At 53.8% G+C, this 25,208-nt stretch overlaps 1 protein-coding gene across 3 annotated transcripts in view; it reads right to left on the reverse strand.

The window, feature by feature from the left end:
• AHRR (aryl hydrocarbon receptor repressor) overlaps nucleotides 1-23,276 on the reverse strand; it is a 72,886-nt gene extending 49,610 nt beyond the window's left edge. Inside the window, exons 1-3 of one of the 3 annotated variants that reach the window (XM_082622408.1) lie at nucleotides 23,151-23,276; nucleotides 14,219-14,291; nucleotides 6,868-7,049 (exon numbers count right to left, since the gene is read on the reverse strand). In XM_082622408.1, the coding sequence (XP_082478534.1) occupies nucleotides 6,868-7,049; nucleotides 14,219-14,280 (244 nt within the window). In that variant the 5' untranslated portion in view covers nucleotides 14,281-14,291; nucleotides 23,151-23,276. Of the gene's footprint in view, nucleotides 1-6,867; nucleotides 7,050-14,218; nucleotides 14,292-21,861; nucleotides 22,176-23,150 lie in introns of those variants that run through there. The other 2 variants (XM_082622409.1, XM_082622410.1) reach the window with 2 other exon arrangements.
• Between the last annotated feature and the right edge of the window lie 1,932 nt (nucleotides 23,277-25,208).

A 25,208-nucleotide genomic window follows, 5' to 3' on the forward strand; every position in this document is an offset into this window, starting at 1 on the left:
TTCCTTAATTTCCTGCCGGCTGATCAATATATTTTTAAAGGTTTCAGATATTTTATCTTAAATTTTGGATGTTATCTACAGGACAGCTGATTAGTTACTTGCCGCTGTATCTGCTGAAAATGGAAGAGGCTGTATGTCTGGTGGCAGATCTTCTCCACTCGACTCTAAATTCTAGGAGGCGGGGACCATGGCAGCTGTTCTGTTTACTTGCATTAAAACTGGTTTTTAAAGTGAAACTTTTCAGTCTGAATTTGGGCCAAGGCCCCACAACTACACATGTGCCAACTATACCTGGGTCCCAAAGTGAGATCCCAGGTGGCCTCGGCAAGGCTGCAAAGATGTCAGAGGTGAGAGATGTTTGAAGCTGGGAGAAGGGCCTCCTTGGAGGGCTGTGCTGTTCATCCCACACCCCCACCTGCACCAGGAGATGGGTGGGGGCTCTGTCCTCACCTGATGCCCAGTGAGAGGGGCTTCATGATGGCCCTGTGAGGGCCTGCCACGTGCCTCCAGGGTCTAGCGGGGCTGGGGTCTGTCTACACTCAAGAAATCCAAAGGAGGTTGGACTGAAAGTGAGAAGTACCACGTGCCCACCAGCAGGTCAAAGATGTATGTTTCCTGGGGAGCAGGTGGGGCCACAACATCCAAGCACTGGCCTAGGGTGTCTCAGCTCCTCCCAGGAGGGTGCCTGGAGACATGAGAAGAGACTTCAGACCATCTGACACCCAGGCTAAGGAAGGAAACACAAAGAACCAGCTGGAGAGGATGGGTCGCCCATGTTGGCCACCGAGGCAAACAGACCCTCAGGTACATGGTCCTCAGAAGCCAGGAAAACACCAAGACCACCCAGCCTTGTGTGCCAGCTCAGGGCAGTGCCAGTCAGGCAGGAGCTCTCCCAATCTTCACCTCTTCTACCTGCTGCTACTCCAACCTGGAAGGGCTGGGAACCATGGCTCCCAGTGAGGCAGGACCTCAGGGAGGCGCAGCCGAGCTCACCGCCAGGCGCCCCCCACCCCCGCCTGCTGCAGCCTCTGTGCAGGCGGGGAGAAGGCTCGCACTTGAAATACTTTTAGAGATTTAACTGTTTTGACTGAAAGGCACTAAATGACCCAGAAGGGACCCGGAAAGTCTGGGGCCACCCCCAGTCCATCCAGGGGCAGCGAGAGAAAAATCAAAGTTGTTTTCTGTGTCCTGGGGCGGGGGGGGCACATGTCCTGAGGAGGATGCAGGTACCAGGAGAAAGTGAACGAATGAGTGAATGAACCAAGAGCCTGCCCCTCCCCTGGGCCAGACTCACCTTTCAGAGGCAATTAAGAGATGATGGGGGAAATAAAAGCAGCACAAAACGATCCAGGGTGATCTTTATGCAGGATGGCTGTGCAGGGGCCTGCCTGGGGTCTGGGGTAAGAGGCAGGTGTGCACACAGCAGGGCCGGCTCCCTCCGCTAAAGGCCCGGACACAGCCCAAGACAAGTGTATCTTTGCTGGAAATGCCCCGGGGAGGCTGTCTTCCAGAAAGTGCTAGTGATAGAGGGAAGGGGGCTCTGGCAGCTGAAGGGCTGGAAAGTAAACGCAGCAACGACCCCAATCCAATCCCCGGCGGGAAGGAATCCACCAAACACTCCACGTGAAGAGAGAAAAGTCCGGTCCCAAACCTCCCTCCCCATCACATCATCACAGGGGCCTCGGCCGCTTTGACAAAACCCCACACTCAGCAGAGCCTTACTTCCTCACAGCTCTGAGGCCAGGAGCCCAAGCTCAGCTTCCAGCGAGGGCTCTTCTGCTTACAGTTGGCCACCTCCTCACTCTGTCCCCTGAGGCCTTGGCCGCAGGGGACAGGAGAGGAGAGGGCCCTCTGGTGCCTCCTCTTATGCGGACGCTAACCCTCCGGGATCAGGGCCCCACCTCGTGACCACTTCCTACCCTAATTACCTCCTCTGAGGCCCCATCTCCAACACAGCCACACTGGGGGTAGGGCTCAACATACGCCTTTGTGGGGGACGCAGACATTCTGTCCATGACAGGGCTCACCAGGGGAGGATAACTCTTCAGTGAAAGCTGAAAACCGGTACAATTTAGCTTAATAATTGCATACACTTCACTCCGGGGTTACAGGATTGCTAAGTCTCAAGGAGCATTTCACCTCTGACCTGCTAAGGAGCACTGCATCCTGTGTGGGGTCCCGGACACATCTCATGACGTGAGGGCTTCTGGACCTCCCCACTGGGTGGGGGTAAAGCAGACCCGCCCAGCCCAGGTGAGCCAGGGGCCAGGATCGACCCCATCACAGAGGGTGCAAGTGGACAGAGGCCCAGATCCAGGCCAGGGTGCACAGTGAAGGGGGGCAGCAGCCTTTCAGCGTGGAAATCTCCAGATTTTCACGGGAAGCTGGAATCGTGCTCTCCCTTCCCTTCTTGCCTGCTGAGACTGTCCCCTCCCTCTGTTGATGCCCCCGACAATCCTGCCTGCAGGCCACGCGTCAGGCCTGGGTGAACCGCAGGCCCTTGGTCATCTCCAAGCTGGTCCCCACTCTGGGCGCTTGAACCCCAGACCCAGCGAGTCTCCCAGCTGGGCCGACGCCACGGTGCAGACCGCTGTTGGGACCTCACATCCTGGGCCACATGTCCTGGAAGGAACCCATGTCTGGTCCCCCTCAGTGTCCTTCGTGTTCTCCACTCACCCACCCTCCCTCCCTTTTCTTTTATCGACCCCCAATTTCCCCTCTTTCCAACAGTGAAATTTGCAAGAATGGAAAATCCCTCTCTTTGGCACAAGCAGACCGTTTGTAACTTAGAAGCGCCAGCCCTCAGTCCATGCAAAAACCAAATAAATTAATTAAATAAGCCCACTGCCTTTTAAAAATTCATGAAAGTCAACACCAACACAAACATTACAAGCAAATTTTCAGGCCATTATTGCCCTTGGAGGTTGGAACTTTCCAGTTCATGTCCTTCCTGAAGGTGACTTTTTATGGAAGCTTTAATGAAATTAGTTTATCCGTTTCTGAGTCAGGAAGCACAGATTAAGATCCAATTTTTATAGCTTGACTTTTTTCTAACTATGCAGAGGAAATGAATTCAGGAAAATATTTAGAATTTCCCCTAAAATGTACAGCTTGAGGGGGATTACAAACTTTGGAATCCTTGGGAGAAAGGTGTGATGGAGAAACCAAGTTCAGGAGCTCACCCCACTGTGACCGGCAGGGCTGCCCACCTGCAGCTCGAAGGCTCAGCAGACCTGACAGGCATCCCCCTGCCTCAGGGGAGGGGGTGGGATCGGCCATAATCTGGGAAAAGCACTCTGCTCCTGGTCAAGAAGAACCATGGGTTCAGGTGGACACCTGGACAGATGCCTGAACTCCTGGAAACAGCAAAACTGAAGCCTTTCCAAGACCACCAACCCTGGCGTGGCTGGGCACAGCTGGACCTGAGGAAGTGACCAGAGAGGAAGAGACCAGTCCCTACTAACGTCCCACATGCAGCTGGATGCTTCTGGGGGAGGAAGGTGAACAGAAACCCCACCTGGGCAGCTCCAGAGCTGGCCTAAGCTGTCCAACAGGTCACTGTGAAAGCCCAGGGCATGGGGAACCCCAGGTACAAGGATGGAGACCCCAGCATGGAAATGGAGACCCCGTATGGAGATGGAGACCCCAGCATGGGAGATGGAGACCCCAATATGGGAGACGGAGACCCCAGTATGGGAGATGGAGACCCCAGTATGGGAGATAGAGACCCCAGTATGGAGATAGAGACCCAGTATAGGAGATGGAGACCCCAGTATGGAGATGGAGATCCCAGCATGGGGATGGAGACCCCAGTATGGAGATGGAGACCCCAGTAAGGAGATGGAGACCGAGGCACAGTGATGGGGACCCCAGAATAGGAATGGGGCCCTCAGTATAGGAGATGGAGACCCCAGCATGGGGAGGCCTGGCGTCAGGAGCCAGGGTCTGACAGTTTCCACAGGCTGGGCTGTGAGTCCCCAGCACTTCCCGGGGTCCCAGAGACCTCCTGTCATCCCCCTGCCCGCTTCATGAGCACAGCCCTCAGTACCCCAACCTGGGCGCTGCAATCTCTACTTCTCCGATTTCAGAGGTGTTGGCTCCTGAAGAGATGGAATTCCCGCTGCTCCTTCAACGTTTTCCAAAGCCGGCTCCCTGGGCCCCACAGGCTGCTGCATGCCGACCACACGTTTTAGACTGTGTGCGTTTGCATGTCCTGCACTTATTTGGAAGCCAGCGATGCTTCAGCAGTCACCTGAGCCACCTGCAGCAGCGGCCTGGCAGCACCGGCCTGGGTTCCAGGATGAGGCCCTGGACTCCACGCCAAGACCACAGCAGTGCTGAAATGATTGTCTTTGCTGTTTTACACATTTGAGGTTTTCCTACCTAAAAACTGGATGCATTTCAGTAAGACTTTGGAAACCTGGAAAGTAAAACAAAACTCCTGTAACCGCGTCTCAGAGGTAAATGCTGCTAACGAGTCCGTGTGTCAGCTCTAGTGGGGGCTCGGGCAGGGTCTGCGGATGTCCCCACTGCAGGGCTTCCTTCGGCAAGGGGCAGGGCCCTCCCCACTGTCCCCACAGCAGGTCCCCTGTAGGACAGAGACCCTCCCCCAGAGGGACACAAGGAGGGCCTGAGAGGCCTGAAGGCCTGACCCCAAGTCAGAAAGCTGGTCACAGCCCCTGGTCTCCTTGAAGCCCCCGAGGACACGGCGTCCGGCAGTGAGCCCACTGCTGACCTGGAATTACGTGCCCTGGACCCCACTCGGGAGGTGCCACTGGCCGGTGGTATTGACTTTTAATTTTAAAGTAGTATAATTCAAAGCCACTCTAGGGGCTGTCGCTTTCAACTTCCACTAGGAACAGACGAGCTGGGAAGAGCGGCTGCCCACCTCGCACAAAGCACCGCACAACCCGTGAACTTCCCCGTTTTCCTGAGCCCATCGGAGAGCCAAGTCCCGGGGCAACGGTAACCCGAAATCCAGGGAAATACAGGCGCTTTCGGGGAGGAACAGGACACCGTGGGAACGAGAAGGACTCAGACAAAATTCAGGCCCAGTCCTGAATGTGGGCCAGTGGGATATGCAGAACCCCTGGAGGCTGCAGAGGTTGGGAGACGGGGTCTGCAGGGGCATCGCAGCTGCCCACAGGGAAAAGGGGGCTGGCAGGGGGAGGGCGCCAAGCCCCAGCACCGAGGGCCTGATGAGGTCCTGGTGCCACTGGGGGAGGAAGAGAAAACCCCTCTGCCCCGGGAAGGGGGCCCAGACCACAGCTGGGGAGGCTGGGGTGCCGAGGAGGCCCCACCCCAGATGCAGGAATGCAGCAGCAAGCGTCCCTTAGACGGCTCCTTGAGGGGGCTGCCTCTGTGTGGCCTGCAGACCACACCTGCCCCCTCGCCTCCTCCTGGAAGCCCACCAGCCTGCACAACCCTCCTGGTGACCCCCCGCATTCCTCCCCCAGTGGCACCCACCGTTCTATGCCGTCTTCCAAACCTACTTTTCCAGAAATGTTTCATGAGCTTGGGCCTCCAGCCATAGGGGGTCTGGGTGATGGACACCCAGTAAAAGAGCACGATTTACTAGAGGGACAGACCTGGGCTGAGCACTGGGTGAACCCCAGGCCAGGCTGTCAAAGCTCAGCCCATGAACCTGTGGGGGGATGGACACAGGCAGGTGTCACAGGGAGCAGGGACACCGCCCACCCCCAGGACCAAGCCCGGCTGTGCAGACACAGATCCCTGTGAACTGGGCCTTCCCCAGGGGGCAGAACGGCTTTCCACGAGGGACAGCATGACACACTCAGGTCTGCACTACCAACAAGGGCCCAGGCCCCAGCGCGGAGCAGGACACAGGTGAGGGGCCCGGGGTCCTGCGGAGTCAGACAGAGGCCGCAGGGAGCCCAGACCCCTGTGCAGAGGGTGCACTCAAAGGGTGCTCTCAGAGGCCAGCAGCGGCAGGAGGAGCTGGGCTTCCTGCTCCATGAGAGGAAGTGAAGGCCAAGGTGGGCCCTTTGGAGGGGCCGGTCGGCGCTGGCCCAGCTGGAGGGCACAGCGGGTGGAGCTGCTGGCGGTCCCTGGAGGGTCAGGGTGGAAGGCAGGCTGAGTCCTTAGGAAAACTGCCCTCCCTCTCCGGGGCCGAGAAAGCCAGCAAGGCACAGGGGCTGTCCCGCCTCAGACACGTCGGAGTCACGTGGCTTCCCGGGCCCAGCAGCAGGGCCGGGCAGCGGCGCGGGCCTGGGTCCCCGTGGTCACAGGGCTGCAGCCCCCCCAGCTGGCCATGCTCACCACACCCCAAGGGGGGCTTCGGCCGCGGGAGGCTGTCCCAACGCCTCGAGACACAGCAAGAACTCAGCAGTCTGCCGCAGCCCCACCACCGGCCACGGTCCATGCCTGCCCCCCCCAACACGTATGCCACCTGCTCCCAAAGACGTACAACAAACTTGTGATTTTGGAAGAAGCTCAGATGTAACTGAGGGGTGACGGCAGCGGTCCCAGGTCTGAAGCAGAGTAGTGACAGCCACGTTTCTTCCTCAGGGGCTCAGCCAGGCCACATGCAGAGTAAGGCTTGGCCTGGGGCACCGGATGTGGGCAATACCCAGAGCTACTGCAAGGATCCGACACACCAGGCACCCCCGTGCAGAGAGGGGCCGGTGCCTGGCCGGAGCTCCCAGCATCCCCAGGGCCCTGGGGCAGGGGAGGCCAAGCAGGGCGAGGTCTGGCCCCAGCCCCGTCCCGCAGAGCCACTCATGTTGGTCTGCATTCAACGCTCCGCCTCTAAATGGTTCCCCAGGACGAGAGGCGCCAACCGGCTGATCCCAGCAGAGCCGGGTGGGACCCAGGTGAGGTCCAGGTGGTCACAGGTGAGAGTCCTACCTTGGAAGAAGCTCTTCACCCGGAGGTAACTGACGCTGAGGCGCAGGACTGAAAGCTTGTCCAGCTTAGAGGTGATGTCAGGGGGCAATGGCAGCAGGCCGGCGAGGCGGTCCAGCTCGGCGTTGAGGCGATCCCGGTGTCTCTTGGAAGGGTTCGACTTCTCGGCGCCCATGGCGGGCCTCCTGTGGGGAAAGATGACCGTCAGACTGGGGCTCCCAGGCTGAAAGCCGTCCCAGGCGGTGACCTCAGGAGGAGCAATCAGCTTCACAATGCAGCCGCCAGACGAAAACGTGCCCATCCCCGAACTAAACCATCGGCCACGCCAACCGTGCCAGCCACTGGACCGCAGTAGTGGGAGGGAGCACAGAGAGACAGGGAACGGGCAGCAGGAGAGCTGTGTGACCCCAGCACGCTTCCTGGCCTCCCTGTGCTAACTCCCCCGACGCAGCGGAAGGACACTGGCTCTGGCCGCACCGCTCACCTCTCTCGGCGTTCCTCTAGGGCCCTCAGTGCAGGTGTAAGCGGCCCCTCTGGGCCTCAGTTTCCCACTACACAGCAGGGCTGAAAGGTTCTGAGGCGAAGATGATGGAGGCGGCCCAGGTACCGCGGCGCTGTCCTACCCGCCCCTCCGAGGCCCCAAAGTGCGGTGGCCAGGGCCCCGCCACAGGCCTGCTCTCCCCACAGAGGGAGCGGTCCCTGCCCCGGCTTCCCCACCCACCACGACCCCGCTCCTGGGCCCTCTCAACCCCGGGACGACGGTGCCCTCCCCCGCCCCGCCCCCACCTTCCTAGAAAGCAAAGCCAGGACGGCTGGGGAGGGGCCGCTGCCCCAGGCCTGCCCCTCCCTGGGTCGGGCTGCCAGGCCGGAGGCTTCCTGCTGCTCTTAGGGGCTCGGTACTCTTTTGTCCGGAAGTTCCTATTTCTCTACCGTGTGTTCACTCCTACGAACGTGGAAAGCTGCCTTACGCCATCCTTTCTGTCAGAAGCCCCGGGGCTCACCCCCCACCCACGCTGTCGGCGCCAAGGCCACACAAAACCACACAAGAGCTGCAGCTCCAATCCCAGAAGCGGCTTCTTTCTTTTAATGGAAATGTAATTCACATAACATAAAGCTGTTGTAAAGTTTTGGCATTTACCACATTCACAGCGCTGTCAACCTCTATCAAGCTCCAAAATATTTTCTTCACCCCCAAGTCACCCCCCGCCCGCCCCACTAAGCAGTTTCTCTCATCTTCCCCTCCTCTCAGCCCCTGGCGGCCACAATCGCTTTCTGTCTCCCCAGGTTTGCCCGTTCTAGACACTTTGTGTCAATGGAATCAGACTTTGCGTGCCTGGCCTCCTTCACGGGCCATCAGGCGTCAGGGTTCATCCACGGCACAGCCCGGGTGGAGCTTCACTCCTTTTCCCGGCTGTGTTCCACGGCCTGGATGGACGCACCTGCTCATCTGTTCACCAGTCCACGGGCGCTTGCCTTGCTCCCACTTTATGGGTATTGTAAACCCTGCAGCCGTGAACTTCAAGTCCACACTTCTGCTTGAACACGTGCTTCCGGTTCTCTTGGGTATAAGCCTAAGAGCGGGACAACGGCTTAACCTGGTGTTCTAGGTTTAATTTCAAGAGGGGCTGCCAGACTGTCCTCCACAGCGGCTGCGCCACGTCACGCCCCCAGCCACACTCCGCAGCCTCGCCAGCACTTGCTATTTTCCTTTTTTAAAATAAGACCCATTCTCATAGGTGTAAAGCAGTATCTCATTGTGGTTTGATTGGCATTTCCTTAATGACCAGTAAAGTCGAGCATCTTTTCACGTGTTTGTCGGCCATCTCTTTATCTTCTTTGGAGAAATGTCTACTCAAGTCCTTTGCCCATTTTTGAATTGGGGTGTTTGTTTTTCTGTTCTTGAGTTGTAGGAAATCTTTATATATTCAGGATACTAGATCCTTAATAGACATACAATTTGCAATTATTTTCTCCCATTCTCTGGTTATCTTGCCGCTTTCTACTGTTTCTTTTTTATTTTTTTCCCCTCATTGAGGCTCCTACGCCAACATTACTCATGCTGCTAGCCAAAATTTAAAGGGTCAGGAGGCCTGGGGAGACTGAGCAGACCCCGTGTGGACTGGCACTTGACAGCCAGAGGAGAGGCCCACCCAGGAGTGAAAGACACTCGAAGCCGCCCCAGAAAACAAGGTAGCACTGAGGGCAGGTGTGGGGGCCAGAGAAGGGGAGAGGGCGGCCCGGCTCAAATCTCACCTCTGGGTAGACCTGTGGGGAGCAGTCGCCCCTCCCAGCCCATGTGTGCCTGGGATAGGACGAGCCGTGACTGTCCCCAGCCCGCACCCCTGAGGGGCACCTGGGGGGGACACTCGCAACTGAAGAAACAGGTGCTGTAAAAGCTCTAGTCCTTCCAGCTTTCTCAGACCACCTGGCTGCCCCTCCACGCAGCCCCCCTCCAGTTCTGGGCGCCAGAGCAGGAACCTCCCCGCCCCCGCCAGGTGGGTGAGAGGAGCCACGTGGAGGGAAATGCTCCCCTGAGCTGGCCTCTGGCTCAAGCCCAGGGCCACAGGGAGGAAGCTCCGACTCCCCAGGGTGGAGACTTGGCAGGAGGTGAGGGGACAAGGACCACCAGCACGGGAGGCGCCTGGCCACTCGCTGACAGGAGATTTACAAAGGAAGCCAAAAACATAAAACACCTGGGACAAGTCCAACAGAAGACATTCCAGACGCCTAAATGGAGACTATAAAATAGTGCTGAGAAAAACTTAAAGAGACATAAACAAACAGAAAGACACGCCACATACATAGACTGTAAGACTCAATATTGTTAGGATTGTGTTGCTCCCCCAAGCTGATCCATGGACTCAATGGAGCCTCAACTGAAATTCCAACAGGACTTTTTACAGAAATGACAAGGAGTCTAGACTTTACGTGGACATGCAGAGGACAGAGAATAGCCAATCCGAGGGCAAAGCTGGAGGCCTTGCCTGACTGCCTGTAGGCCTCTCTGAAGCTGCAATGTTCCGAATGCTTTGGTATTAGAGAAACGATGGAAACACAGATCAAGGGAACAGAATAGAGAGCCGAGAAACAGACTCACATATTTTTGGTCAATTCATTTGACCCAGATACTGAGGCAATTCAATAGGGAAAGAAAGTCTTTTCAATCAATGGTGCTAATCAACTGGACATCCATGAAAACAAGTAAACATCAGCCCTTACCTCACACAATACCTGAAATTAGCTCAAAATAGATCATAGACCTAAGTCTAAAATGTACCATGAAAGTTTACAAGAAAATACGCGAGAAAATCTTTGAGACTTCAGAGTAGTCCTGGGACTCTTAGGACACACACTAAAAAAAAAAAACTTGTGAAAGAAAAAAATGATATATTGATCTTTTTCAAAATATTTTAATTGTCTTTGAAAATCACCATTAAGAAAATGAAAAGGGGAGGCATAGATTGGTTAAAAATATTCACAAGAGCCTGTATCCAGAATATGTAAAGAAGTTTTACAATTCAACAAGAAGACAAACAGCCCAATAAGAAGATAGGCAAATTATTTAGAAAACTCTTCACCAAAGAAGCTGTATGGACGGCAAATAAGCACCTGAAAGGATATCAACACCATTAGTCACTAGAGAAACACAAATTAAAACCATGGTGAGCTACCACCACAACCCATCAGAGTGGCTGAAACCAAGACTGACACCCCAGGCAACGCTGAGAAAGTAGAGGAATCACACGCTCAGCTGCCAGGAATGTAAACGGTGCAGCTGCTTTGGAAAATGGTCTGGTGGTTTCTTAAAAAGTCAAACCCTCCTCTGCTGTATGTGTGACCCACAATCCCACTCCTAGGTGTTTACCCAAGAGAAATGAAAACATTACATCCAAAGACCCGTATGTAAACATTCACAGCAGCCTTATTCGTGATACCCCAACCTGGGAACCCCCCAAATGTCCACCTGAGATGAATAAACACACGTGGCTCATCCACACAACGGGCACCACTCAGCGTGAAAAGGACATACTCGGCACACACACCACGGAGGACCGACATCATCTTGACAAGGGAGAGAAACCCCACACGGTGTAGGGGCCCATTTATAGAAAATTCCAGGAAATGCAAACCAGCCTACTGGACAGGAGCGCAGGCAAGGTTGCCTGGGACGAGGCTACTGGAGGAGTGACAAGGGCACAAGGAACCTTCGGATGTGACAGGAGTGTCTGTGACCTTGGCTTCGGCAATGCTTCTCGGGTGATTACACATCTCAGAACCAATCAGACTGTGCACCGTAAGTACGCGCAGCTCTGCATGCTTCGGTCACAGCCCAATCGAGACCAAAAATGCAGACGAGGGGGGAGCCCCACTGCTCACACACCTCCGAGCTCAAGGTGCCCATCCGCAGTGCAGGCACCCACCGCTGCGGTCACGCCCCAGCCCTGAGGGCCTGGCAGGGGGCAGGTTCTACCCTGGGGTTCTAGCAGGTTCCACCTCCCGGTTCATGCATCACAGGCTCGCGGCTTTCACGGCCCATCCACGGAGGATGGGGCCAGACCACAGTCCACAGCCCTCGGCGAGGCGAGGGGGCAGTACTGCAGCTGGCCCGTGGGGCTCACACCCCAGGAGGGGCCGTGGGCCCGGGCACCGGCACATGTGCGCACTGCCGGCAGCTCCTCTGGCCTTTGTGATACACTCAGACAAGCCGGCACGGCCACGTGCCCCAGAGGGTCCGCAGGCACAGCCAGGGCAGTGTGTTCAAGTTAATCCACTGTCTTTCACTGCCCCTCAAATCACGTCTAAATGCCCAATGCCATTACAAATCGGTGAGGAAAACACTGATTATCGAATAGAAGTATTAGGAAAAACCAGTGGCCACAGGGGAAAAGAGAGAGCTTCAGAACCACACTTCACACCAGGAAACATTCCAAGTGCTCAAAATTTAAATACATATATTAAGGAATCCAAAAAATTTAGAAGAAATCCTGGGGAAATTCTCATAAACTTGAAGCAGGGAAGATCTTTCCAATTGTGACATAAAATTAATTAGCCACAGAAAGTAAAAGATGAATAAATTCAACTTCATAAAAATTAAATGCTTTCTGCACTGCAAAGAACACCACAAGTAAAATAAAAACTGGGGAAAGGTGTGTGAAATACATTTAAGAATTAGTCTCCCCAATGTACAACAAGCTCTTACAAATCAAGAAGCAAAAACATAAACAATACAATAGAAAAATTAGCAAAAGTGGTCAACACAGACAGTTCACAGAAAAGGAAATACAGTGGCTGCTAAGCCTCATGTATGAGGAGAACATGCAAATTCACCAAAGTCTGAGGCACACCGTGTGCCCGGCAGGGCATGCCTCCAGTTCCGGCCAGTTTGGCAACACCTATGAAATCACAAATGCCACACTCTTGGCCTGAGCAATCCCACTTGCAAGAATGCATATGCCTGTTGGGTCTGGCCTTGATTTACCTGCTTGCAAGCTAGTAACCTGCTGCTGTTCACGGATCTTGGCAGAAGGCGTGAGCCTCCACGGTCAAAGACAGGAAACTTACTGCTCACAGCATGGCAGGCAGCGCAAACCTCTGTATGCATCACTGACCCCAAGTCTGTGAGGGTGACACAGAAGGGGCCAGGCGGGGGCTGCGGGCACAGGGTTTGTGTCAAAGCCGAGGAATCCACCACTTTCACAGTAAACAGTTAACAAGCCTGCTCGGGCCCGCGAGGGAACGGCCAGCACACAGCCACGGCGGTGGCCTCTCCAACGACGAGCACGAGTCCAACACCAGGCCCGAAGTCACTCAGCACAGCGGCGCCTGTAAGCCAGTCGGAACGGACGCTGGCGGAGGGCTAGTGACAACAAATCACGGCATGCCCCGCACAGCTGGACAAGGAATCCATGAGGAGCAATGTCGAAGGTGCACGGCCGTGTGTGCGGACGTGGCCCCTTGTGCACAGAGGCAGGGAGCTCCTGTGCTGCACACCGTGTTTGCTGATTTGTGCGTTAATGCTCTCAGGCCCCCAGATCCCAGTGTACACAGCCCCCAGATCCTGGTGTACACAGCCCCCCAGATCCCGGTGTACACAGCCCCCCAGATCCTGGTGTACACAGCCCCCAGATCCCGGTGTACACAGCCCCTCAGATCCCGGTGTACACAGCCCCCCAGATCCTGGTGTACACAGCCCCCCAGATCCCGGTGTACACAGGCCCCCAGATCCCGGTGTACACAGCTGCCTCTCCAGGTACTTCTTTTCTTATTTAAGGTGACAAATGTTCTCAGCAGAACAAATGAGCTCAGGACATAGGCCCCCCGCACCACCTCCTCCTGGTGCATAGCTCTGCCCCCCGCATCTGCCCCCTCTCACCTGCAGACCAGGCTGAACACTTCCCTCAGCACCCTGGCTCCATCTCAAGGCCCACAGCGGCCACACAAGTGACTCAGGTGACAACCAGTTTCCAAAGTCCAGCCTCACCAGCCTTTGGCACCCATCCTTGGGACTGGAGGTGCCCGCATTCCTGTCGACTTCTCATGGGGTCCTGCAGCCCCTGGGGGCCCGGAGGGTGGCCTGGGTCCCAGAAACCCAGATCCCCACATAGACACTACGGCAGGTGCACACACACACACACGCCCACACCCAGACAGGGCTGTGTTACACACATGAAGCTACATCACACATTCACACATCTGTATTACACGCACACAGAGGCTCACACACACATACACACACACACACACACACACACAGCCCCAGCCACGGTGGACACACCGCAGGACCTGTCCCAGGACGGACGCAGCCCTGGGCTCTGGGAGCCGCTCTCTGCAGACCAGTTCCGTGACTGCAGGCCACCCGCGTCATGGCCCCGAGCCCCGCTGGCCAGCCACGGGCAGGTGGGGGATGTGAGCGTGGTGCTGTGCCCCGGGGCTGGCGGGTGCCGTACCTGGGGTTCCCTGTCCCCACCCCACTCCGTCTCCCAGACGCCCCAGGCCGAGAGGACGAGCCCCGGCCTCCTTCCGCTTGGGGTGAAGCCCAGAGGCACTGTGGTGCTGCAGCCAAGGATGAGGACGGGGTCTTACCAGGGCGGGGGAGGGGCGCCCTGGGCCAGACCTCAGCGTCCAATCAGGGCTGGGAAGGCGGCCCAGGGTCCCACCTGTGCTCCCGATCACCAAGAGTGTCCCCTGCCCGGCCCGGCCCCCGCTGGCCCTGCGGGTCCCCGCACTCTCAGGAAGGCTTGACCGAAACCTCGCCTCACTCACTTTGTTTCTAAAATTCACTGTTTTCAATGAAAACACAAATGCCTCCCCTCCACCAGTAACAGTCAGCAAAACCAGAAGACGGATACTTTACTGTTTCTGAATGGGCTTCCTTCTTTTCCTCCCGGCATACAGGCACTCCCCCGGCGGAATCATCGTCTTGGGCCCTAAGGAAAAAAGGGGGATCAAGTTGGTCACACTGAAGAGACCCCAGTGCCCCCATACCCCCCCAAACCACCAAGGCGGCGGGACCAGCAGCGGAGGCCCGACAGCGCTGGCTGAGCGAGATGCCCGAGGGCATGACCGGCCCGGCGGGGGTGGGGGGCGGAGTGGGGGATGGGCGGTGGGGGTTGGGAGTGTGTGTGTGTGAACCATCCCCTCCTCAGCCCAAGGTTGAAGCCGGCTCATGACCTCTCCCCTTCGATGGGCGGCCTTGCGGCCGCCAGCCTAGCCAAAGAACACAGTCCTGTCACCACACTCCTGAGACGAACAGCCCTGTGCTGGGAAAGCTTCTGGCAGGTAAACACCCTGAGGCGCCAGAAAACAGGAGCCACTCTGCAGGGTGTCTGAGAGCAGGATGCGTGGCCGTGGGCACCGAGGACCGTGTGCTGGGTCAGGGTCCCGGGCAGGCAAGCCATCCCAGTGCTGTCTGCGGCCACGCTGCCCCTCCCACTCCTCCCCTACGGCCTGTATTTCTAGGCACACAGGCTTCCTCTTTTCTACTAAAATCTCTCTCCACTCCACAATGCTGGGCTTCCACTTTGGCCACTAACTCACAGCTGCACTGAGCCCAGCTGACCATGCCTGCTGGCCTCCACCAGCAGTGTGGACAGGGACACTGCAGTCGGTGTCTGTGCCCTGAGGCTGGTCAGCTCGCCCATCACCTCAGGGAGTGCATCAGAATCTTAATTTTCCCGTGCAGTGAGGATGTCTGAGCCCTCACAAACATCCTGCAGACCGGTGACCCCTCAACACCAGGCTCTGGGCCAGCTGACCCAGAGAGGAGGTTAGGAGCCCTCCCCTGGCCTCAAGTGGGTACTACCTGCAAGAGGAAGCAGAGTCAAACACTCGATTTCCACCCTGTCCAGAAAGTGCAGTGAAAATACTGGAAACATGTCATGGATCCACTTGAAGTATAAGAAACACACTTTGACTATTGACATCAGTAGGTAAAGTAAATGGATCAAAAAGATAACACTAATCAAAAGTACAGCTGGAGTAGCTGTGTGAGTATCAGACAAAGCAGACTTCAGACAAAGGAATATTACCAGGGACAAAGAGGGATATTATAAAAGAATAAAGGGGCTAATTGTCCAAGAAGACATAGCAATCCTAAATGAGAATGCATCACCCACAGCTTCAAAGTACAGGAAGCAAAAACTAATAAAACTGAAAAGATAATTCATTAGTAACTTCAACATCCCTCTCTGAGTAATCAATAGAGCAAACAAACAGAAAATCACAAAGGATATAGAATATCCAAACAACAACAGATGTAGACTAATTGAAATATATAGACTACTCCAGCCAACAACAGCAGAATACACATTCTTTGTACATGGAACATTCATCAAGATAGACCATATTCTTGAACTTAGAACAATCCTTAACAAACTTAAAAGAATAAAAATACAAAGTATGTTCTCTAACAATAATGGAATTAAACTAGAAAGATATATGGAAAATTCCCAACTATTTGGTAAGCAACCCATTTCTAAATAACCATGGGTCAAAGAGAAAGTCTCAAAGAAATTTAGACATATTTTGAACTGAATGAAAATGAAAATACAGCATATCAAACTCTGTGGGATACAGCTGAGCAGTACTTTGATGGACACTGATAACATTAAATGTTTATATTAGAAAAAAATTAAACGTTTCAAATAAGTAATCTAAGCTTCCACTTTAAGTAATTAGAAGAAGAGAAAACAAATCCAAATCAAGCAGAAAGGTGGAAATAGTAAAGAGGAAAAATCAATGAAACTTAAAATGGAAATACAGAAAAATCAACGAAACCAAGAGTTGGTTCTTTGAAAAGATCAACAAAATTGATAAACCTCTTGCCAGACTGATCAAGAAATAGAGAAGATATGAATTACTAATATCATGAATAAAAGAAGGACATCACTACAGATCCCACAGACATTAGAAGGAAAATAAGAGAACACTGCCATGAACTGAGCTGTGTGCCCACCAAATTCATATGTTAAAGCCCTAATCCCCCATTTGACTGTATTGCAGATGGACCTTTAAGGAGGTGATTAAGGAGAAATGAGGTCATATAGGTGGAGCCCTGATCTGATAGAACTGTTGCCCTTATAAGAAGAGGAAGAGAGAGGAGAGCTGTGTCTTCACCGTGTGCAAGCCAAGAAGAGCGCTCTCATCAGAAACCAAATCAGCAGGCACCTTGATCTTGGACTTCCCAGCCTCCAGAACTGTGAGAAATAGGTTTTCATCGTTCTTAGGTGTTGGTTAAGCCACCCAGTCTGTGGTAGTTTGTTACGGCAGCCCAAGCAGACTAAAACAAATACTATCCCCACAAATTCAACAATTTAGATGAAATGGACCAATTTCTTGAGTGACATAAACTACCAAGCTCACTCAAGAAAAAACAGATAACCTGTTTAGCCCTGTATTTATTCCAACAACAACAAACAAAAGCAAAAGCCCAGATGGATTCACTGGTAAATTCTACCAATTTAAGGAAGAAATAATACCAATTGTTTGCAGAAAACTAAAAATAAAATTAAAAACTGCCAACTCATTTACAAGCTCAGCATTACCCTGATACCAAAACCAAAGACATTTTGAGAAAATGATGGACAAAAATCCCTCGTGAACATAGGCACAAAAATCTTCAATTAGATATTAGCAAATGGGATCCAACAATATGTAAAGAGCACAACACATCACAAATGGGGTTTGCTCAAGGAATTCAAGCCTGATTCGACATCCAGAAATTGACCAGTATAATTCACTTTATTAATAAATAAAAGAAAAAAAATATATGGTCACCTCAACATACATAAAATGCATTTGACAAAATCCAAATCCATGCATAGTAATAAAAAAACCTCTCATCAAACTAGGAATAGAAAGGAACTTAATTAACCTGATAAAGGACATCTACCAAAAAATCCTGTGATGTTAGCTGACATCACACCTAACAGTGAAAGACTGTATACATCCCCAGAGATCATGAATAAGACAAAGATGTCCTCTATCACCATTCCCCTTAATGTTCACAGACAACAGGATGGTACATACAGAAAATTCCAAAATTTGGCTAAGACAAATCTTTTATAACTTATAATAATTGATTCCAGTAAGGTCACAGGGAAAAAGGACAATATAAAAAGTCAACTGTTTATATACACTAGCAATGAACAACTGGAATACACATTTTTCAAAAACCATACTGTTTACAACAGCACCAAAATAAAAATTAAATATTTAGGTATTTCAATAGGTTTAATATGTGTAACTGGGGCCCTAAAGAATAGGAGGGTAATAGAGGTGGCAGAAAAAATTTAAGTAATAATAGCAGAAATTTGTCCAAACAATGAAAACTATAAACCTACAGATTCAAGACATCAATGAACCCCAAGCACAAGAAACAGGAAGAAAACTACACCAGGCACATCATAATCAAATGACTCATAACCAGAGATAAATAGAATAATCTTAAAAGCCACCAGAGAAAATAGCATTGGGTACAAAGAAACAGAGATAAGTACGACAGCAGATGCCTCCTGAGGAACATGTAGACGAGGGGACAGCGGAGCAGCATCTCTAAAGCACTGAAAGAAAAAACCTGAAACGCGAATTCTGAACCCTGTGAAAATATCTTTCAAAAATGAAGGCTAAATGAAGACTCTTTCAGACATAAAAAAGCTGAAAGAATTCATTGCCAACTGACCCACACTATAAGAAATGTGAAAGAGTGTCTTCAGGCCAAAGGAAAATGATACCAGATGGTAACGTGGATCCACAAAATGGAACAGAAAGCACAGGAAGTGGTAACTGCATGGGTAAGAATGCAAGTCCTTCTTACTATCGAACTATCTCTGAAAAATAATTGACTGTTTAAACAACAATGACAACAATATGTTGTGGGGTTTATAACCTACGCAGATGTCAAGGTTTGGCAACCACAGCACGAAGGCCAGTAGTGGGAGGTGGTGGCACCCCACTGGGAAGCGGGGCTGGACCCTTCGAGCATTTCTCTTCTGTAGCGAGCGCAGAGTGAGGGGCTTCTGGTTCCCGTGCGTCTCCCGTGTCTTCTTGTTCCTGCTCACCTCTTACGGAGGCTGGGAAGCTCAGCGAAACATCTCCGCCAGCCCAGAGCCTGAACCCCTACATACAGGCAAGCCCTCTCGGCACCCCCTCAGCCCTGAGTACCCTTCCGAGCTCTCCTTCTGCTGTTGTTAATACTTCTTTATATGAATTAAAGTCTCTCCATTCAAACAAAAAATTAAGTAAAAAACATAAAAAGCTGATTTTTAAAGTTCACACGTTTTAGAGAAACATGCTAACACCTGTGAAAGGATGACACGTCAGCGATTGTTTCTGTGTAATCTGCGGAGCAGGGTGGGGTTTACGTGACACTGAATCAGCCAATATTGACAGCTGACCATCTATGATACTCGATGAATAAGTTGGACTCTATAAACTTCTCTCCACTTTTGTAAAAGATTTGAAATTTTTCATGATAAAAAGGTTTTTAAAAAGCATTGAGGGCTTCCCTGGTGGCGCAGTGGTTAAGAATCCGCCTGCTAATGCAGGGGACACGGGTTAGAGCCCTGGTCTGGGAAGATCCCACGTGCCACAGAGCAACTAAGCCCGTGCGCCACAACCACTGAGCCTGTGCTCTAGGACCCATGAGGCACAGCTACTGAGCCCACGTGCCACAACTACTGAAGCCCATGCACCTAGAGCCCATGCTCTGCAATGAGAGAAGCCACGCGAATGAGAAGTCCACGCACCGCAATGAAGAGTAGCCCCGGCTCACTGCAACTAGAGAAAGCCCGCGTGCAGCAATGAAGACCCAACGCAGCCAAAACTAAATAAATTAAATAAATATATTTTTTTTAAAAAAGCATTGAATAAAGAGAAATGTGGCACAAGAATAAACATAACGTGGTCAACTGATTTTCAACAAAGCCATTCAATGGGGAAAGAACAGTCTCTTCACCAAAAGGTGCTGGCACAAATGGACATCCAATACCAAAGAGTGAAGCTGGACCCCTACCTCACACCCTTTACAAAAATTAACCAAAGTTAGTTAAAGACCTAAGTGTAGGAGCTAAAAGAAAACATAGGGCTATATCTTCATGACCTTACATTTGGCAATGGATTCTTAGATATGTCACCAAAAGCACAGGTAAGAAAAGAAAAATGAGATAAATTGAACCCCATCAAAATTTAAAACTTGGGCTTCAAAGGACACTATCAAGAAAGTGAAGAGACAACTCACAGATGGGAGAAAATATTTGCAAATCATATATCGGATAAAGGTCTGGTATACAAACTACATAAAGAACTCTTAAAACTCAACAACAACAAGACAAACAACCTAATTAAAAATGAGCAAAGGACTTGAATAGACCTTTCTCCCCCCAAAAACATACAAATGGTTAACAAGCACATGAAAAGATGCTCAACATCAATAGTCACTAAGGAAATGTAAATCAAACCCACAACGAGACACCACTTCATACCCACGACAATGGCCATAATATTTTTTTTAAAAAAAGAAAAAAAAAGGAAAATATCAAGTGTTGGTGAAATTGTGGAGAAACTGGGACCCTTGTGCTGTGCTGGTGGGGATGAAAAATGGCACAGCTCCTGTAGAAAACAGTTTAGTATTTCCTCAAAAAGTTAAACATAGGGTCACTACACGACCCAGCAATTCCACTCCTACGTATATGCCCGAGAGAACTGAAAACATATGTTCAAACAAAATCTGGCACACAAATACTCACAGCATCATTATTCACAAGAGCCAAAAAGCAGAAACAACCTAAATGCCCATCGACTGATGAATGGATAAACAAAATGTGGTCCATCCATACAGTGGACTATTACTCAGCCATAAGAAGGAACGAAGCTCTGATGCACCCTACAACGCAGATGAAGCTTGAAAACATCATGCTATGGGAGAAGAAGGCAGACACAGAAGGACACATATTGATTGCATTTATATGGAATGTCCAGAACAGGCAAACCCACAGAGACAGAAAGTAGGTGAATGGTTGCCAGGGGCTGGAGGAAAAAAGAATGGGGAGTGACTGCTTAAAGGGTATAGAGTTTCCGTTTGGGATGAAGAAAATGCTTTGGAATTAGAGGTGGTTGGTGCTCAACTGTGGCAATACACCCAACAAATACCACTGAACCTTACGTGGTTACATGGTTAATTCTATGCAGTGTGAATTGTACCTCACTAAAAACAAAGAACACAAATTTGTATGTAAATATAAATTAAACGTCTGGAGTGGCAGGAGAGAACCGTGCAGCGGGGCTAGGGGCGCCTGTGGGGCATTGGGAGAGGAGAGGCAGGCATGGGTGGCAGCTGCGGGGCCCTGGGGGTCAAAAGCTGGTTTTTAAGCTGCTGGGGAGGACGTGGCAGAGGAGACAGGAGAGCTCTGGAGAGATGGGCTGGGGAGGGTGAGCACGGATAGGGCCCCGGTGGCCGCAGGCTGGAGCAGGAACGGGCGGACGGAGGCTTCGGAAGGGTCCAGGCTTCTCGGCTCTCCCTGAGCCACGGCCACCAGGCCTGCACTGCTCTGGGAAGCTGGAACCCGGCAGGCAGGGCATCCCATCTGAGCTGCAAGGGCTTTCAACTCAAGCAGGAGAGGCCGAAGCCGGACCCAGGCCTGGCCCCAGCCTGGGGGGAAACCGGTCAGGGATGCTTCCCCACACACAAGAGGGGACGGACACCCCTCAAAATCACAGGTGAGGGGGCTGGCTGACCTGTGCCTCAGCCCCAGGAGGCCCATCCCCAGCACCACCATTCCCTGAGTGAGTCCGAGCTCAGAGCAGGGATGGTGCGGGCTGGAGGCGACAGGGAAGATGAGCAGGGGCCGGAGGGCAGAGCTGGCCCCTCACTCTCCTCCAGCCAAAACCCCCTCCCCACAGCAGGAGCCGAGACTGGGTCCAGGCTCCCGGATGCGGGCCCTCCCCAGCCGCGCACGTGGCCTGCCAGCTGGCCCACAAGGCCCATCCTCCCTTGGTGGAAGGGGCCTAAAAACACGGGCTATGGCGAAAAGCACCAGGGCAGATAAACACTCTCCAGGTACCCCTTCGGGGGTGGGGGAGAAATCAAGGGGGCCAGCCGTTGTCCCCTGGAATAGCCGTGGCTTGGGGTCCAGTTCCTGCCAATTCCTGCCCTAGGAATCCTAAATATGGGCTCCATTTTACTAAATACTGTGCACTTTCCTCAAAAAGATGAAGCCCTCATCGGACTGGACCAAACTCCCCACAGAGATGCGCCACTGGGGCAGCACGAGGGCCAGCCCCCCAGCAGCTCTGAGCTGACTGGGTTTCTCAGAGGAATCTGAACTTTCATAAGAACCTTTTATGGTAAAAGTCATAGCTGACCATTTCAGAAAATACACATAAGCAAAAAATAAAATCGTCCCATGCCATGTAGTGGTGCCCTCGGCTCCCGCCCGGCATGTGTGCCCCATCCACAGGGCTGCACGGCTCTGGGACTGAACTGAGAGGGAAACAACGCACGCGGTCGGAGTCCAGACTGCCCGGTGTCCACCTGGAAGTCATCATCCGTAAACAGGCAGCCTGCAGCCGCGGCTGCTGGAGGTAGCACAGCCCCCGTCAGGGCCACACTGCCCACCGGCTGCTCAGGTGCCCACGAGCGGGTCCTGAGGCCTCCACTGGGATTGGGCGTGGGCCCAGGAGGCTGCAGAAGGCAGGCTCTAGGCCCTGATGGCGGACGCTGGGTGGAGGCCAGCCGGTCAGAAGCCCGCCTCTGCCAGAGGCCCCTGGAGAGTGTCCTGGGTGGGCTGGGCTGCTGACCAGGCCGGGAGAAGTCCAGTTCACCACTGTTGAGTGCCCAGAGCAAGGGGGCAGATGCCCAGGGCACACACTCGTGCAGCCCCTCTGCGCCCGGCCCCTCGAGGACCGGAGCCTGTGGCTGGTCACACAGAGGCCCCGCGTGAGTCACAGGGCGGCCACAGCTGGAGACCCACTGGATGCTTCCAAGGGGGGCTGACGCCTCCGGCCCCAGCCCTTCAGACCAACCAGGAAGCAGACGAGGAACCCAAGGGCAAACTGCCCAAGGCCTCTGACCTCTGACCCTGGCTAGTCACCTGCCCTGTGGGCAGCCCCCTCCCCAAGGAGGGGGTGTCACAGCAGCAACACCGGGTCCCTGAAGTGTTGAGGGCCTGTGCCTCTCACAAAGTATCCAGAATCTGGGATTTTCCGCCTCTCAAAATAAGGCTTTAGGGAAAAAAACTTTCTTGGTGCCACTAACTGAAACCCAGTGAATTCCTGGAACACGCGCCTTCCGCCCTTCCAGAGTGTGAGAACCAAGGCTGGCGCTCCTGGCCCCGAAGGAGGGGGCTGAGCTGTGCACCCCCAGCTCCGGGACCCCCCGGCTGGGGGCCTCCCCTCACCAGCTGCCCTGGAGAGGGCTCGGGAGTCCAATTCAAAGTCCCCCCCCCACGCCCCCCAGCATCTGCCCCAAACAGTTCCGAAGGAAACTGGGCCAAGAGCAAAGGGCAATTAGGCCAGCTCCCCCAGCGCGGGGGTCGGACGCTCCCAGGCTGGGAAACTGAGGGACCACAAGCAGTGAAAGTGGACTGGCTTTCCTCAAAAGCCCTGTTTTTAGTTTTAGGTGAGAAGCTGCCCGTTGGACCCCAGGGGCTGGCGACGTGAGGATGGGGTGAGTGGGGTTGGAGGGGAGAGGGGGATGGGGGGGCCGAGGGCGCGGGGGCCTTGGGAAGATGGCCCTGCGCTAGGGTCTCCCTCGCGGAGTTGGACCTGCGGAGCACGTCCAGCGCACTTACCCGGCCGGCGGGGCGCGGAGGCTCAAGCGCGCCCGCGGGAGGTGTCCGCGGGGACAGGGAGCTGTGGCTGCGCGGCTGCCGGCGCTCGCATCTCGGGGACCAGGCGGCGGCTGTGGCCGCGGAAGGACAGCCCCACCCCGGCACGCGAGCCGCCCCGCCCCGGAGACGACCGAGCCCGGGAGGCGGCAGGGGGCGCGCGCGCGCATCTCCGCCCGGCCAATGGTCCCCGGGTCTGTGTGCACCACCGTGGGGTCCTGCCCTGCGCCCCTCGCGTCCCCGTGGTCCCCGGGATCTCTGTGCGCCACGGTGGGGTCCCGCCCTGCGCCCCCCCCCGTCCCCGTGGTCCTCCGGATCTGTGTGCGCCACGGTGGGGTCGCGCTCTGCGCCTCTCGTGTCCTCGTGGTCTACCCAAGGGTCTGTCGGCTCCAGGGTGCCTGTGCCCCTCGAGGCCCCCGTGCTCCCCGCGGGAGCCCCCAGACCCTCTGTTCCTCGCCCACAGTCGCGCGCCCCCTTCCACCTGCGCCCGCGGAGGCCGAGCGCGCACCTGCCCGCGGGGCGGATGTGCGGGGCCCAGACTCCCCTAGCACCTGGGTCCCGGCGCCCGGATCCAAATGTGTCATGTGAGCGTAGCGTGTCCTGCTCCGCCTGCTCCAATTAGGTTGTTGCTAAAATCAAAGGGTTTTACAGTTTAAAAATATTAATGTAATACTTTTAACCCTGCACCTTCCTGGAGCCGCAGGGCAGCTCGTGGAAGTCTCATTCCGACATTTCTGGTTGGAAGGAGCCAGGCCTCCAGTGGGGCTTTTTCCACCCCTCTGGCTGCTCCTTCCCCCTCCTCCACGCGGACCATCCGGCCCCTCCCCTCCTCCGTCCAGGAGGACACGTCCAGACTTTGAAAGCGCCCCTTCCCCCCCCACCCCGCCCCCGGGCTCGGACTGTGCGTCTGGTCCCGGCGCGCCCCGGGACACGCCCTGAGCCTGGCCTCACATCCTGGGCTTTCTGCCCCAAGGCCTGAGGGGCGCCCCCGGAAACCTCGCCCAACTGCTGCTACCATCCTTGCCCCGGCGGGGGTGGGGTGGGGGCTTGTGCTGCCCCCTCATGTCCAGTCCCTTTGCGGTCCCCAGGCAACCCCTCAGCACCAACCATGTCCCCACCCAAGCCCCACCAACCTCTGCCGCCGCTGCCAGCCCCGTGGGGTCTCCAGCGCTCGCTCGCACCCCACGGTCAGTCACAGCCAAGGGAGTCATTCCTGGCACCTGCCCGGCTCTGAGCAAAATCCTGCCCCCATCCAAGCCCCAGCTACCTTCCCCAGCCTCACAGACCAGCGTGTATGCCTCAGGACCTTTGCACTTGCTCCCACTCTGAGAAGGCTCTTTTCCAGATACTCGCAGGGCTAGCTCTCTGATCCTGTGTCCTCAGAAAGGATATCCACCTCAGTCAAAGGCCACCGCTGTCCATCTCTCCCTGCTCTGCCTTTTGTTGGGCATATTCCTGCCTGAAATTACAGCAGGTGTTTCTTTGCTCCTGTGTCTAACAGGTAAACTCACCAGGTCTGTTCAACTCTATCCGAGGAAGAGCAGGGCATCTACTGCAGAACAGGGGCTCAAAAGTGTCAGCTGAGTGAATGGTCTTATACTATTTTTTGACCTGGAACAACATGCAGCTGTATTGCTGTATTTTTTAAGTAGTTAAAATCAGCAGTTGCACCTTGATCCAATTTTTGTAAAGTGCATTATGCACAGAAAAAAATCTGAGTGAATAACTCGGGTTATAGGTGAACTTTAATTTTTTACTTTTTAAAAATTTCCACCATTCCTGACCATTTTGCAAGAAACATGGAGTGCTTTTGTACCATTTTTGTAGTTTTTTTTTCTTTTTGCTAAAAAGAATAAGTGAGCATGTGTATGACGTTGGGAGGGCATATCTTGGAGTGGCAGAGGTAAGGTGGGTCCACCCTGTCAAGTCCAGGCCTGTAAGGGAACCCTCACACCCAGGAATATGGGCAGAGACACCTGGGTGGGTGCCCCGAGGATTTGCAGCTTTGTAGTCAGAGCCTGC

This window comes from Mesoplodon mirus, assembly GCF_964341445.2.
Source record: "Mesoplodon mirus genome assembly, chromosome: 5".
Lineage (NCBI taxonomy): Eukaryota > Metazoa > Chordata > Mammalia > Artiodactyla > Ziphiidae > Mesoplodon > Mesoplodon mirus.